Source organism: Orcinus orca, chromosome 1 (assembly GCF_937001465.1).
Source record: "Orcinus orca chromosome 1, mOrcOrc1.1, whole genome shotgun sequence".
NCBI classification, from domain to species: domain Eukaryota; kingdom Metazoa; phylum Chordata; class Mammalia; order Artiodactyla; family Delphinidae; genus Orcinus; species Orcinus orca.
In genome coordinates, this window is record NC_064559.1 from 156,605,627 (window position 1) to 156,622,576 (window position 16,950).

Below are 16,950 nucleotides of genomic sequence, written 5' to 3' on the forward strand. Positions count from 1 at the left end.
CTATTAATGTTGAGATCCAAGGAAACGGAAGATACACATATGGAATAGGGGAAAGTAAGGAAGAACCCTGTGGTAGTGGATGGAATTATATATTGATATATGTATTTATATCCACTCATCACCTATCTCCATCTCCTGAAAGGCAGAGCAATGACACCCACCCCCGTACCAAAAAACATACTTAGAACAGATTCTGGTTTCTAAATACCACTCCCCACAAAAAGGAATGAGGATTCTTGGAAATGCCTGATTCCAGGATGGGGTGTAAAAAGTTCAAGATAAGCCTAGAACATCTTGTGCCATAAAGAAAGTTCTCAAAAATGATGGAATCAAGTGAAAAAGATATAGAAGCCAGAACAAAGGAGCTTTCACAAACTAAATGTGGGACAATGTAAACATTAAATAATGACAATAATAGATGATAACCAACTGAGTCCAAAAAGAATCCACTAGTCTGTTATGACGTGAGAGAGGGAGGGAGTCAGAAAGGAAGGGGGGAGGGGATGGAGAGAGAGGAGATTCTGCCTTAGAGTGAAATGCTAATTAATATACATAGAAAGAAGAACAGAATCAGACAATCACAATTCTGCAGATATCATGGTAATGCCTGCTTTAGGCAAGAATCACTAATGAATGCTAAAATGCTAAAATGAATGCTTCCCATTCCAAAACCTCCTGGGTAAAAGTCAGATGGAGGACAGGATATTCTCAAATAGAACAGTCTCAAATTATCTCCCCAGATTACTCATTAATTACTATAGGGAAAAAATGGTAACTTTATGGTGAGGAAACCTGGCAGACATCACCTTAACCAAGTGATCAAAGTTAACAAATCGAGACGTTCTCAACTGGCCTGTACCCTTCAAGTATCGATGTCATGAAAGGCTGAGGAATGATTCCAGGTTAAAGGTGTCTAAAAGGACATGACAACCAGATGCAAGACACGATGCTGGAGTTTTTAAAAGAACTTCCTATAAAGGTCACCTCTTCAGAGAGGCCTTCCCTAACCACTTGATATCTAAAATAACACCCCAGCCCATCCCCTACTCGCCATCACTTTCTGCCTTATTTTTTTCACAGCACTCTGCACGGGGCTTATAGTGCAAACTCCAGACCTAGACTTCATGGTGTTGAAACCTTGTGATTTGGGCAAGTTACTTAAACTTTTGTGTCCATGTTTCTTCGTTTAAAAATGAGGACTATAACAGTTCCTGCTTCAAAAGATAATTGGCAAGATTAAATGAAATGATACGTGTAAAGCACTTAAAATAGAGCCTGGCACTTAGTAAAACCTCCAAATAAACATTAATTGTTTTTATTACTTGACATTATATTATATATTTATTCATTTAGTATTTGTTTCCCCTTCTAGAATACAAGCCTTACAAAGGCAGGAATTTTGTTTTGGTTTTGTTAGTTTGGTTGGTTGGTTTTTACTAAAGGAGTGTTAGCACGTAGAAGGCACTTAGTAAATAGTTGTGGGATGAATAAATGGGTAAAAAATGAACAGTGGATAAGATTTTATTTGAAGTAGAACTTTGCCTGTTACATATGATGTTATTATTCTAAAATGTGAAGTTTATTTTAAGATATAAAAAAGAGAAATAATTTTGAGAGTTCTTAAAAGGAAAAAAGGTCTAAAGGGTATAAAAGAAAAGGTCAAGATTCTGACATAACTACTGGCAAAAAATAAAAAGGTAGTCACGTTCTCATTCTCTGCAGACAATTTGGTTCTAAATGCCGCAGGAGGGCTTTCAGAGAAACTAAACTATCAACGTGCCTCATTTAATCCTTCGTGTGAGGGCTGCCCCACCTTTATTTAACAACTCTGTACTGCCCAGAGAAGGAAGGAGGAAGAAAAGGTTTCAGAACACACTAGTCCAATGAACTACTCCTTGAAGAAAGGTTCCTTGGTGAAAGAGTTTGAGAACCCTGCACACTGTATTCCCCTATTGGGAAGCATCTCCATGAGCACTGATTCTCAGAAGTTTTTGCAGTAACCCAACTCCACCGAACCCAGTGTTTCCAAAATTACTTCCTCGTGAAACACTTATTTTATAACAATAATTAACATATGATGAAAAACAGTTTGGATATACTATAAAGAGAGTCTATTTTCTGTATGGAATTTTAGAAACGGACCTGAGAGCACTGTCGCCAATGGAGAGAAGAGGGGGACAGTACGGGGATCTCACTAGCAACTTCACAGTAAGGCCTATGCACAGCTGGCCCTACATGGCACAAATCTGACCAGCCTCATGTCTCAGTGTTTTTCTACACATTCATTACTTTTGCTGCAGCCAAACTCTATTGTCAGATGCTCCTGGAAGTTCTAACTTTATTTATGCTACTACTTCAAAATGAGTCATTAGAGAAACGGATTAATAGGGGTTAGTTCCAACCCAATATTTGAAGCCTGCTTCCTTTTTTAAAAAGTCAATCTCGGGTTTTAGAGTACAGCTTAAAAATACACATGATTTTAGATCCTAGGTAACAATACCAGCTTATTTTAACACCAAAGATTTAGATTTGAGGCTTGGTAGCCATAAGTAAATGTTATTTATATCTTAACCTGCTACATTTATACCTAATGTCCCAAGGTCGGCAAAAGGATCCAGAGTCCGGGGTTTGTTTTGATGGGTGGGAGTACCATGCAACGAGCCTGTTGGGCTGGTGGCAGCTGACTTGCTTCCCATTCCAAAACCTCCTGAAAAAAATAATAAGGTCATTGAAAATGAGTTAGTTGTCCAAGGCTGAATTCTGAAATTCAGAAACCCAGAGCTACTGCTCACCTTGTCTCTAAAGGCAAATTAGGACAGGGTTTGCAAATGTGTTAGGAGTTGCTAGACTTATTTCCCTGACTACTAAGTGAGTAGCGGCCTGGAGCAGAAACAGGGAACAGAGAAACCATACGTCATTTCCTGGCCACCCCTGCAAACTATTACGTCTAGTGTTTATCTCACATGTCACCTGACTTCATTCTTTCCTATGGGATTTGGAGTCAGGCCTGAATTCCGGTTCTGCCACTTCCTAGCTGAGTGACGTTTGGCATGTTGCTTAACTTCAATATTTTCTCGTTGGTTAGATAAAGAAACAGCAACTGCTTTAGAAGGTTCTGTGATAAACATAAAGTGTGTGTGTGTGTGTGTGTGTGTGTGTGTGTAACTTGCACAGCATCAGGAAACAATCACACAAGATGGCTCTCAAGAAATACAATACTAGCCATCAGAAAGAGAATTTATTTATTATAGACAAATCCAGCCCCCAAACAAGTCCTTTGTGAAGAAAGAAAACCATTCAGATTATGCAACACCTACTCTATGCCAGAAAATCTCACATAAGTTATTTCACTTAACTGTGTGGAACAAGAATTAGGAACCCCATTTTACAGATAAGAAAACTGAAGTTAAGACTTGTAAAAAATCCAAGAGCTTCTAAACGGTTGAGTTAGATATAAACCCAGATTTGTCTAACTCAATTTATTGTCAAGGCATTTAGCAAATGAGACTTAGACAAGTTAAATACCATATACCATGCAGCACAACCATGCCATCAAGGGCGATGTGAAAAGCTCCGCCAGACTGGGAGCCTTTAGGAACTTTCTTAGGTGGGCTTAACCCTCTGTACGTACTCACTTCATCTTGGGTAAAGGATTATGCTTCGGCAACCGGTTAAGTGTGCACAAAATTAATCTGCTGACCATTACCTGGTTTAGTATGCCAGTCCCAACCTCCTGAAACATCTGGCTGAATGTTCACAGCAGGTGTACTAGAAGCTGCAAATGAGGAGAAGAAAAAGAATCAGGACAACATAGCTCAGAATCCACTTTTCTGTTATACACTACCAAACGTAAGGTAGATAGCTAGTGGGAAGCAGCCGCGTAGCACAGGGAGATCAGCTCGGTGCTTTGTGACCGCCTGGAGGGGTGGGATAGGGAGGGTGGGAGGGAGGGAGATGCAAGAGGGAAGAGATATGGGAACATGTGTATATGTATGGCTGATTCGCTTTGTTATGGAGCAGAAACTAACACACCATTGTAAAGCAATTATACTCCAGTAAAGATGTAAAAAAAAAAGAATCCACTTTTCTGAATTCACACAGGAAAATGCTCTCCCTCTCATGAGGCCTCATGACCTGTCCAGCTCCCAGGTGATTCAACTCCCCCTCTGAGCTCTCCCCACACTCTGCAACATTGTTATTTCGTGCTTTCATCTATGGTTACTTACATGAGCACCGGTAGAAGCCATAAACTGTCTCTGTTCCTTCTTTGGCTCACTTTTATTTTACCTCATAACTACACTTTGAATTATAACGGTGCCTATGTCTGTCTCCAATAAACTGTGAGTTTCTGTGAACTGTGTAACTGTGAAAATTATATTATTCATCTTTGTGTGTCCCATCTCTACACTTAACACAAAGTCGGCTGGCAATTAAAAATAGTGAAATGAAACTTAAACTCAATTTGCCTTGAATTGGCATTAACAAGTGTACGAGAGGCACGGGCAACTTAGAACTGAAATTTTGTTTTCTCCTCTGCTGTGACATGAATGGAGAATGATGAGTCAATCAGAACATGTACTGGGGACTGACTAGATACCACCCACCATGCTGGTGTCAGGTATGTATATACTGTCACTCAAAAAAAAACTCACTGCAGCTTCAAAATAGATCATTCTGACCCTTCTCGAAGTTCCAAATGTAGAATTTAAAAGAAATGTTCAGCTAAAGAGGATGGGATATATTAGAGGAGTACACACTGGTAGAGTAAGTTTTTTTCTACATCTACAAAATTCAAATAAGAAACAGGATGCCATAAGACAGAATTTCTTTCTAAGACTCTTCTAGGTTCTGTTCATTAAATCAGTGAGTACAACACAAATACTAAAATAACTTTGCAAGTAGGATTTAAGATACAACACACACTCCCCCACCGCCACCAAAAGGATCATCAAAGGACCAAGATTAGCTTTACCAAGCCTTACATTTACCTGTTTTGTTTGCTTAGTACGAACCAAGACATTGTGTACCTTCCCATCATTGAGTTAAACAGAACATGCCATTATCAAGAATAACAGTTCTTCCCTTTCAGCTCTCCCCTTCCCTTGTTCCATAGTAATCCATGAAAACTGAGGTGGAAATCAGACAATTTTACTAACATTTGCTCTTTGATTTCCTGTAAACTCTGACCTTAGTCTTACATCTAACTAGGATGCAGAACTAGGAATTAGTACTTCAACCTTATTACTAATCAAACCCTCAAATCCTTACCACCTACCACACATAAGGCACCACACTAGAGAACAGGGAGCTTAAGGACACAGTACCTCTCCTTAAGAAACTTAAAATCTGCTGGAGAGAAAGGAATAAACAAATGAACCAGTAATTACCCAATATTTTAAACTTCTATTTTGCCTTTTATTATGGTTACTTGTTTAGTTTTTCTTCTCAAATTGTGCCCCAAATGATTATTCTCTTCAGAGTAGATATTCAATAAATATTTGTAAAACTCAAAGGCAATATTTCTTGATTCTCAGAAGAGATTGACGGTGCCTTGTAGAAATCCAAGGTGGGCAATCTGACCTCCCAATATGACACTTGAGTCTCACCTGTATATGAAGAGGATGTAACTGACCCACTAACAGTGGAGTAAGTCCCTTCTCATCGAGGATAGTGGAAAATTCTTTCACTCACCAGCATGGCACAGATCAAAATAAGAAGTGTAGCCACAAAACGAAGGAGTGCTAACTGTCTGAAACTGAGCTATAAACGTCTTCTAACATGCTCACAAGACGGAACTGAGTCCACTACTGCCATGCCAAAGTATGAACATCCATACCCATGGGACATAAAAGGTAGTACTCATATGAAAACAGTAAATTCAAAGTATTAAAGTCAGGAAAATATATAACCTTACTAACATTATCATTATGCATCGAAGAGACTTAGATAGGAAAAGTTACAATTCATTGTATATTTATATATTATATGGAAAGACAGATAGATAAAACCTACCGTGTGCCAATAACTCTTCTAGGCACTACAGAAACATTCATAAACAAAACGAACAAAAATCCCTGCCTTTGTGAGCTCATGTTCTAGTGGGGAGAGAAAGACAACAAAAATAAACAACACATAAGTAAATTATTGAGTATATTAAAGTTGGCAAGTACAATGGAAAGGAAAATGCAGAGAAGCAGGAGGATGGGTTTTAATGTGAAATGCGGCAGTCAGAGTAAACCCCATCGAAAAGCTGACAGCTGAGTAAAGACCAAAGAGGTGAAGGAATTAGCTATGCCGATGTCTTGGGAAGAGGGGACACCAGTGCAACAACAGAGAGGCCAGTGTGGCTGGAATGGAGTGAGCAAGAGGGACAGAATGGGGAAGGAGGTCACAGCCCTGGGTGCTAGAGCACAAAGGGCCTACATAGGCCATTTCAAGGACTTTGGCTTCCATGCTGATTGAGGCATGGAGATTTTGAGCAATGACGTAACCTACACTTCAAATAAGTGAACAAAAACAACAGCTTTAACCTATCTGCCTGCGTCTTGCCTCTCAGGGTAGCCAACTTCCAATCAGGAGATTCTTTTAAGCGGGCACTACTTAAAGGTCAGAGGTGAATTTCTTGAATGTTGTCCTGTGGACCCGCCTCAAATAGTTTGAGATTTAAGACCAACAGGAAATCACCCATAAAGGTTGTTCTTGGACTGCTTTCTCCTTTTCGGTCGTTACAGTTTGACCAGTGTTGCACAACTCATCTTCCTTTTGCATTTGCATGAAGTCAAGCTGATGACTGGACTGCATTCTCCAAGGGGACTCAGGGTGCCTTCAACAACAAATACATCGTCCTCTAGGTTGAGGCCAATGATGTTCAATATCCTTCAACATTAGGAATGAGCTTCAGTTTTCCAGCTCAAAGTCATCTGTCCTTCACTGAAGAGCTTTGGTTTTAATCAGTGTTACCTAAGTGATACCTTTTTGCTCTTACAAATGGATGTGATTACGATTCTTTCTACACAACCTAAGCCTCTAACACAGAAATATAATGTGGGCCATGCATAATTTAAATCTTTTCTAGTAGTGACATTAAGAAAGGTAAAAAGACACTAGTAAAATTAATTTTAACAAAATATTTTATTTAACCCAATATATTCAAAAAATTATATCAAGTGACCAATATAAAAATATTAATAAGATATTCTACCTTTTTTTGTACTGAGCTTTGAAATCTTGTATGCACTTTACACTTAAGAGTGCATTTCAAATCAGACTGGCCACATCTCCAGTGCTCAAAAGCCATGTGTGGTTAGTGGCTTCATATTAGAGCTAGTCTAATACACCAGGATATTGTATTCTAAACTGTTCTGTGGAATACTAATTTTGTGAAATGCCCATCGTATCACCTTTTATTAACCTAGGACTCATTTTTTCACATTTCAAAGACTTCAACTAGTATGCACCTTCCAAACAACTAAAAGTGGCAGTGTTTTGTCTTCTTTCTTAATAGTACATAAAACAAAGAAATGTGCTACAATTAATGATGTCCTATAATTCTGTGCATGTAGCTCTAATGTAAAAAAAAAAAAAAATTCCAAATTAAATTTTAGGAAAGCTGAGTAAAACAAAGTTAAGTAGACTTCTTTACTGTAAAATATCTCAGAGCTTTTAATATGTTAATGTGAACTGTTAATTTTCAAAAGAGAGATGCATTATGTAGCTTTCCAAAAAAACAAAAACCAGAAAAACCCCACCTACAGGGTGCTTTTATATCTGAGCACCTCCTGCTATCGGTGCAAAACCATGCTCCACTGAACACAATATAAAATACTTCCTTACCATGCACTGTAGGTGAAGGGCTTCTCGTAGGCTGAAGAAAGGGGTCACTGGAAGCACTGGCTGTATTCAGAAAAGAACCCAGCAAATCCTGACCTGATGGTTTAGCAGGTGCTCCAAATGGGTCAAAGGTGGCACCTAGAAAACAAGAGGAGAAAAGTATTTCTTTGTCCTATGAGTTCACCCATTCAACAACGACTGAAGAGCTGTCACTCTCACAAGGCCGTAGGCCAAATACTTGAAAAATCAGGATGATGCCTGCCTCACAGGCTGTTCTACAGACCCATCCTAGCCTTATAACTTCCTCTAGGGTTAACAATGGATCCCAAGGATTTCTGACCACCCATGAATAATCCCTTCTTTGTGGACAAAGGAGAACTCTGGATTTACCTGTTGGATGAACCATAAACACTATAAGCAAGGGCCCCTTGGGCCTTCGGGCATCTTAATAACATAAAATAAGTCAGCCAAGCTTACAGACTAATAGATGAGTGGTGAAACAATGCCTGGACCATAGGAGATACCCAATGAATGCACTGTGCTCATATTCGGTGAATTCGTGGACCAAAACCAGGCGGGGGGCCCTGCTATTAAGGTGAACAATAGAAAACCTCATTGACCAGGTTTTGTTTAGTTTTGTTTGTGTTCTTAGTGGTCTCTGGCTCACTGAAAGTTAAAAAGGGAAGAAACTGAGCATGACAAAAACTGAACTCTTATCATACCTTGCCCTGTGAAGCTAAAATATTTCTGAAGCATTGCCTGTCAACAACTTGCCAGAAACTAGATGCAGATGTAGTGAAACGAGAAAAAGTTTGTGAATGAACCAAGGATCCTAGAACAAAGTGGCAGCTGAGGTTTCTAGCAAAAATGCAATAATATTAATACTGTATCATTTGTTCAGGGTTTACCGTTGTCTTTCATAAAGAATACCTCAGTTGATCCTTAATATCTCCCTGTCAGATAGAAGCGATATTATCTTCATTCCACAGACAACAAAACTGAGGTTCAGAGAGCCAAGTTTCTTGCCCAATGTCAAGCAAATGATAAGGCTGGACTCATGTTCAAGTTTTCTGACTCCAAATTCCAGGAATTTCCCAAAGGCATCTCACATTCCTCACAGGTATGAAGTGAATGTGATGAAAACCACGCAGAGTGGCACGTATATAATTGGGCTTTAATTTCTCATTATTGGTCAAGGGACAAAATTCCCTTTAGCTCCCTGTAGTAAGATGTCACTTCCTAATTTGTAAGTATCAAGCTAATGGGCTCTTCCTGGAGTGAGAGTGACCTATTCTAGTAACAGACAACTAGAATCAAACAAGTTAAGGAATAAATTCCACTCTCAAAACCCAGGTAGGATATATGATTTAATATGTGTTCAGCTATGACTTCATTGGCATAATGCTCTCCTAATATCTGCTGGGCAGCAGATGAGCCTTGTGTAGCAGCAATGAATCAATGATATGTCAGGCACTCTGTTACATGATGTATATCCCTTACCTCATTTAAGACTTACAAAACTTTATCCCTTCTATAAAATGAGAATACTGAGATTTATAGAGTAACTGTAAGAGGACATTGGGTTAATTCTTCTACACCTAAGTTTGAAGTCAACCAGTAGAGGATGCTAAAATCTTTTCACTATTACTTGGTATACTTTTAATATCAACTTATGTTAAATTAGCAACATTCTCTAATAACTAAAAGTGAACTTCCCAACACAAGACAAGAGCTAAAATTTAGTCTTTACAACAATGCTGATAGGTAAGTATTTCCCCATTTTACAGCTAAGAAGATTAAGGTTTTTTAATAAGCCTACACAAATAGGTGAGTGTCAGTCCTGACATTCAAATCCAAGTCTTTAACTCTGGACTCAGTGTTCTTTCTACTTCCTCTTGGAGGACAGAATACCTGAGTTCCAGATCTGGATTGGCACTAATCAGCTGTGTATCCTTTGACAAGTCAATTAATACAGCTGGCCTCAATTTCATTGTCTATAACCTGAGGCACAGATTTACCTAATGTCTGAAAGGTCCCCCTCTAGATCTGACTCTGGAACATAACTACCTGCCTGGGACTATGATGAATTAAATCAGTGAAAGTCACATAAGGTACACGGTCTTAAAAACACAACCATTGAGTACTATGCTATCTTGGATCCCAGGGACTTCTTTTCCTGACAGAGCTTTTGTTCACTGTGGTGAGTAAGAACTGCTGAAGGGTAGAGGAAATGGCCTGGGATTCAGGGCACCTGGCTTCACACTGTGGCTCCATCAATAACTAATGTAGGAACGTGAGCCTCACCACCTACAGTCCATGATTCTGAAACTCACTCATGTAAAGAATGGCTCCAGTTGAACCACCATAAATCAAGACCAGCCCAAAGCCTTCTGAGAAGTGAAGGATGATCCTGGGAAAGAAAGTTCCTGAAGGTTACCACATGCCTGGAGAGTGGAGACACTCCTCTTTACTCTTCCTAATGTGATGTCATCTTGGTTAATGGGGGATGATAACAAGGGCGGCTAGTTCTTTAGAAGCTATAATGGACCTCTGCTTACCCAACTCTACTGTCTTGCAAATGTTAAAGAACGGTGGATGACCAGTCACAGGAAGGGTTGAGTCTGTGGCAATGAGCAGAGTGAAGCTGACTGAGCCTCATGGGGCTCAGACTCTGTATCTGGCACCAACTGCTCTGCTCCACCAGCTGTGCTGCTGGCAGCAGTCCCTTAAATATATCTTGAAGTAAGCAAGTACTTCTCTGCACAGCCAAAGTGTATTCAGAAAACTACAATTCCAGGAAGGCATTACAGGAAAACTGAGGGAAAGCTCTGGGGTCAAATGGCCTGGTTTTGGACCCTAGGACTAGCTGTATAAAAATATGCTACTAATGTGACCCTAAGCCTCTATTTCCTCAACTATAAAATGGAGATAATAGCACCTATTTACTGTGTTTTTATAAAGATTGAATTTATGGCTAGTGTCAAACTCCATGTTTGGCAAATAGTAAGTAGCCCACAAATAGTACCTGTCATTATTAACAACAATTCATCAATTTACATCTCCGAGCAGAAATAACTAAAGCAGCTCAGGGACTAAAGCCCTGAAAAAAAAGTTAAAGTAAGGGTGACAAGTTCAAATATTCATTCTTAGACTGTCCTACCAAAATGGACACTATTTCTATTTCCTCTTGTGGTCCCCACTGAGATGAAGATACAGACCTTTTGGGGACTACTAGGGAGATCAGAGAAGTCTAGATTATTAGGAAAGTTCGATTCCACCTGCTTGGCCCCAAAGTTATAATTCAACACTGAGAGGTACAGCGCAACATGAAAAACAATTACCTTCTCCTACTCTCAGTGTTGGAGACGCAGAGGTGGAGGCGGTGGACCGGCGCGGTGTTGACTGGGTAGACGTAGGTCCACTCGGATGAAACACGTCGTCCACCCCTGACTGTCCAGCCCGGGCAGGGCCGGCTGCACCTCCACCCCCAAACAGGTCACTCAGAAGTTCGGAATTGGTGGGAGGAGCCGCCGGTGAAGAGAAGTTCTTACTCACTGCAGACCCTTCTAGACCCAGAAGGTCCACGTCCTCAGTGGGTGGAGGGGCAGCTGGCTCCTGCTGCTTTTTGCTGGGCTTCCTGGCTCCATGAGGTTTGTCGCCATTGGCATTGCCATGTGGACTGGAAAGGGTCAGAAGTTCATCATCCGACTGCTCACTTTCCTGATTCACTAGGGCAGCGTGGTCCTCCTCACAGAATGATTTCTCCGATTTCTGATCTAAGGAAGGCCATTGTGCCAGGAAACAGTTAGTTACCAGCCACGGCATTATTGCTTTTTGTTAGAGTCTATGTACATAACTTCAGAAAGAGAGAAAGAGAAGCCTGAAAAACACACAATGCTTTTAGACCCTTACCAATGGAAAACCTGGATGTATTTCACATTACATTCAATGACTACTTGTTGAGCAGCTGAGAGGCAGTATAGCATAGGAGTGAAGAGCAAGAACTCTAGAATCAGCCTGAGTTTGAATCTCATCTCTGCTACTTACTGGCTCTGTGACACTGAGAAAGTGACTTTACTTCTCTGTGCCTTGGGTTTTCTCCTCAGCAAAATGGGAGTAATAAATAGAACCTAGCTCACATTGACTATTGTGAAAATTACATGAGATGATATATGGAAAGTGCTCAGATCAATAGAAAGTAGTACTTAAGTGGTTTTTATTATTTTTTAAATTTACTACTATCATCATCATCTTCTTCTTTTTCCCAGCACTATGCTCGGTGCTTTGAAAAAAACATTATATCCTAGTCCTCTGCTGCCTCCTCTCACTTTTTCTTCTCCATGTGGCCTGCAGCCAAAAGCAAGGTCTTTCTCCCACAGTCTGGAGCAGAAGCGAAGCCCACACCTAATAAGTGAATAGAGGGAACGGCTCTGCTTAGGATGGTCCTTACACCAACCTAGGAGGAGATCCTTTCTGCATAAAATGGGGCCTCTTCTGGGGAAGGAATGGAGAGGCTGGTGAGTGACTTTCCAGGCCCTCCTTGAAACAGAGCCCTCTTTCTAACTCTGTTACTTACTGTCAGATGGACCCACGTTCCAAATCAAGTACAGATCCACATCCCTCATCCCCAATTCTGAAATGCAAAAAGCTGTGAAAAAGGAAAGGTTTCCCTAAACTGGTGGAAAAATCTGACTGGGACTGACATGAAAGTTAGTTATAGTCTTCATTGATTTCACTCAGGGTTATGAGTTATGTTTCACTACAGACATTTTCACATGTTTGATAACACATTGTCTGAGATGCCACTGGGGGTTCTAAGTAATCTGCAGTTTATGTACCGTATCATCTTTCTAACTTGCAAAAAATTCTGCATTCCTAAACCCATCTGGCTCTGCTGGGTTCAGATAAAAGATTGTGCATATGTGCTTAACCTATTTTATAGCCTGATAAGAATGATTTCTAAATTACTTACTAAAATAGCAGTGGAGAGTAAAAGTAAAGTTTGCTTAAAAGCCTTTATGTGAGGAAGAAAGATATAGGTGAAACTAAGAGGGGGTTGGGAAATCTACCTGCTATCTAGATTTCACTGGGGTTTTCCAATTTTTAAAATGTTATTGGTCCCATTTCTCAGTAGAAAATTCTGAAAGCAAGACTTTGATTCAAAGGAATGCTATGAACAATTTTTTTATCAAACATGGAAAACTCTGTGTAGGCAATGGGAATCCTGTCTTATGTTTACATGGCAAAGGAAGGTCAATCAAGAGGATTGTAAGTACACTATCACCAAAGCCAGTTTCCTACCCTTTTCTTAAGAAAGTCCTTACCATGGAATTCTACATCGAACTTTGCAGTTAACCTCAGCAAACTCTGAAACAAGGATGGCGAATGGGTATCGATCAGAATGCCAAGGCTAGTCTACTAACGGTAGCAGTCTGAAGTGTCACATCGGGAAGGATTCTAAACACATCTCCAGGTTTGGCAAAAAAGGATATTGTGATCGAGCCCAATTTCTGCCAAGGTTGTTAAAGCAAGTAGCGGAGATATGTAGGCAAAGTTTTGCCTTCCCTGTCCCAGGGGAAGCTCACCTCTGCCCTGCTGGTGGTTAGAGCCCTGGGCGGGGTGGGTGGAGTAGTGTGCCAGATTCTATATTTTTAAGGGCAGGAGATAGAGTCCTTTGTTAATTTCTTTGTGTGTCAGCAGTGTAAAGGGAGATCCTAGAAAATATCATGATTATTCATAAATCCAGGAAAGATGTGATCCAAAACACTGCATAGACAGAAAAGATGAAGTTCAGCTTAACATGGCCTTTGGCATCAATCTAAGAGCATCCATGGAGTTCAAAGCAGGGAAGCTCCTGATTTGGAAAAGGAATGAGCAGGAAGAATGTGAAACAAAGAAGACCCTAGATGGATGACTTCTAAATGCTGCTTTACTTTAGGCTGCTTCGAGGACGCATCCTCTTTATATATACAAGAACCACATAACTTAACCATGTAACTTGGAAGAAATGCTTAGAAGTACCTTGCCAACAGAGAGTGGAAAAGAAGCCGCCTTGCCCAAAATGTCTGGGGTTGTCTGGAGGGATGTCTATTGGAGCCTGTCCTATAAGACAAAAGACATCAAGGAAGCACAGGAAATAAATCAATGTGAGAAATCACACAGAGGCTTCGTCCTGAAAACAAAACCACCAGGTGACTCATACCTCCTAAGACCAGAGTATCTTGATGCTCCTGGTGAGAAGAGAAGAGGATGCTAGGGTTGACATCTTTTGTGCAGTAATGTTCCCATGGGGGCGTTAAGTCTATCACTTTGTCATGGGGCTGTAGTTCCACATCCAGAGTCACCTGAAATAGCTGAGGATATTTTTCTGGTACATCACATGCATCCAACTCAGGCCTAAATAGGGATTTCAAAGAATAAGATCAGTGAAAAACAATGGAACCAGTATGATGTTCGGCACAGAAACCATTGTAGATTGATTCTTGGTTTCACTCTGAGACGCATTTCTAGGGAAAAATCAACCATTAACCAGATGAGAGACTTTACTTTTCTGAGTCTCAGTTTCCTTATCTAGAGAAAAGAGGAAAATAATGCCTACCCATAGAATTTAAATACTACTGCACGTGAAAGCATTCTAGATAGCAGGGTGGATATATCCAGACAGTAAGCACTGGCAGGACCAAATCAGTTGTTAAAATAGTGAAATAAGCCCAGAGCTACCACCTTGAGCTCTTGAATGTCTACTCCTAAGCTGACCCCAGCAACTCCCACCTATCACCCCACCTTCAGCCACTCCCTTGAGTTCTCTAGGCCACACTTTAACAATAGCAACTAAGGGTGCTATAATATTTGGTGCAGGGGGTCCCCCAGGACCCTGCTTCAGTGCTGTGGCCTGGCATCCATTCTGACTGGTCATTGCTCATATCATACTGCTGATTCCACTGCCTTCCATGTTGCAAAACACAAAGGGATACACAGACGCAAAGGATCACGGTATTGAAACTCTGTTCCCTCTTTGTTCACTCTTGTTCCCTCAGATGGTATTTTAGACCTTGCAATTTGAAGTCTGATCCACTTGTGTTTAGGACAAATCACACCCAACTGAAAGTTATAAAATGCAACCAGCCTCTGTATGTTGCTAAGCCACACGCTACAGCCCTGAAGCACAGGATTTGGGGGGAAGCTGCAGCATGGCACTAAGGAGCCTTTAGCACTTGACTCCTAGCATTTCACAGCTGCTTGGATTGAAAAGGGATTTTGGCCCAAGTAGCACTCACTTGGTGAACTTTAAAACTGTTGTGTCCAGTGGAATGAATCCAGTATGAAACTGAAGCTGGAATATCTGAGTGTTGGTCACCTAAAAATACAAGAGAAGCACATTACAATCAACCACTGAAAAGGGAATCAGATCCAAAGATTATGTTTGGGGGAGTCATACACCATCAACTGTTTCTATAGCGTCTTTGTTTTCTATGAATATTAAACAACCTCCTCATTTGGAGCTGACCCAGGTTCATTTCTAGCCTCTCCTCTCCACGAACTCTGCCTTGGCAAGCCATTCCTTTATCTGCTAATGCCCTATGTTCTTACACCTTGCAATACTTTGACTCATCCCATTCCTTCTGTCTAGGATGCCCCTGCTCCAACCTCATGAACTCACCCTTCAAGGACCACCTTGAAAGGTCACATCCTCTGTAGCCTTTCTGAACCACCACTGGATAAAACAAACTGCTCCCATTATGACATTTCATCCTACCTCTACAATGGTAGTGGATATTTGTACATGTGTGAATTTCACCTGAGCTCCTTTAATTTCACTAAAGTTTTACTCTTGTCAATCCTAAACCCCTAGGCAATGACTGGCACAGAGTATGTACTTAGCAAATATTTAATGAATTAAAATACAATTACTTGCTATGAACATTAGGGTGCATATACCTTTTCGAATTAGTGTTTTCATTTTCTTCAGATAGATACCCAGGAGTGAAATTGCAGGATCATGTGGTAGTTCTACTTTTAATTTGGGCAAGGGGGCGGGGGGACTCCATACTGTTTTCCATATTGGTGTAGCAATTTACATCCCCCCCAACAGTGTACTAGGGTGCCCTTTCCTCCACACCTTTGCCATAATAACACTTGTTATTCCTTGTCTTTTTGATAATAGCCATTCTGATGGGTGTGAGGTGATAACTCACTGTGGTTTTGATTTGCATTTCCCTGATGATTAGTGATGTTGAGCATCTTTGCATGTGTCTGTTGGCCATCTGTATGTCTTCTTTGGGAAAAAAGGCCTATTTAGGTCTTCTGCCCATTTTTAAATTGTGTTTTTTTGTTTGTTTGTTTGTTTTTTAACATTGAGTTCATAGCAGCATTATTCACAACAGCCAAGATATGGAAGCAACCTAAGGGCTCACTGACAGATGCATGGATAAAGAAGATGTAATATATGGTTATTACTCAGCCATAAAAAAGAACGAAATCTTGCCACTTGCAACACAATGCATAGACCTGGAGGGTGTTATACCTAGTGAAGTAAGTCAGACAGAGGTAAATACTGTATGCTTTACTTATATGTGGACTCTGAAAACAAAACAAATGAACAAACATAACAAAACAGAAACAGACTCACAGACACATGGAACGAACTAGTGGTTGTCACAGGGGAGAAGGGTGAAATAGGTGAAGGGGATTAAGAGGCACAAATTACCAGTTATAAAATAAATAAGTCACCCGCCCATTTTTAACTGGGTTGTCTGTTTTTTTGATATTAAGCTCCATGAGCTGTTTGTATATTTTGGAGATTTATCCTTTGTCCATTGCTTCATTTGCAAATATTTTCTCCCACTCTGAGGTTGTCTTTTCATCTTGTTTATGGTTTCCTTTGCTGTGCAAAAGCTTTTAAATTTCATTAGGTCCCATTTGTTTATTTTTGGTTTTATTTTCATTACCCTAGGATGCGGGTCAAAAAAGATCTTGCTGTGGTTTACGACCAAGAGCGTTTTTCCTACATTTTCCTCTAAGAGTTTTATAGCGTCCAGTCTTACATTTAGGTCTTTAATCCATTTGGAGTTTATTTTTGTGTATGCTGTTAGGGAGTGTTCTAATTTGATTCTTTTACAT

At 40.3% G+C, this 16,950-nt stretch overlaps 1 protein-coding gene across 4 annotated transcripts in view; it reads right to left on the reverse strand.

Moving 5' to 3' along the window:
* The window catches only part of DNAJC6 (DnaJ heat shock protein family (Hsp40) member C6), a 156,051-nt gene that overhangs the window by 12,238 nt on the left and 126,863 nt on the right, over positions 1-16,950 (reverse strand). For all 4 annotated transcript variants that reach the window (XM_004281621.4, XM_049698142.1, XM_033408975.2 and 1 more), the window contains 7 exons: positions 15,108-15,187; positions 14,033-14,226; positions 13,852-13,932; positions 11,172-11,606; positions 7,834-7,968; positions 3,707-3,775; positions 2,588-2,707 (listed from right to left, as the gene is read on the reverse strand). In XM_004281621.4, the coding sequence (XP_004281669.1) occupies positions 2,588-2,707; positions 3,707-3,775; positions 7,834-7,968; positions 11,172-11,606; positions 13,852-13,932; positions 14,033-14,226; positions 15,108-15,187 (1,114 nt within the window). The remainder of the gene's footprint in view (positions 1-2,587; positions 2,708-3,706; positions 3,776-7,833; positions 7,969-11,171; positions 11,607-13,851; positions 13,933-14,032; positions 14,227-15,107; positions 15,188-16,950) is intronic.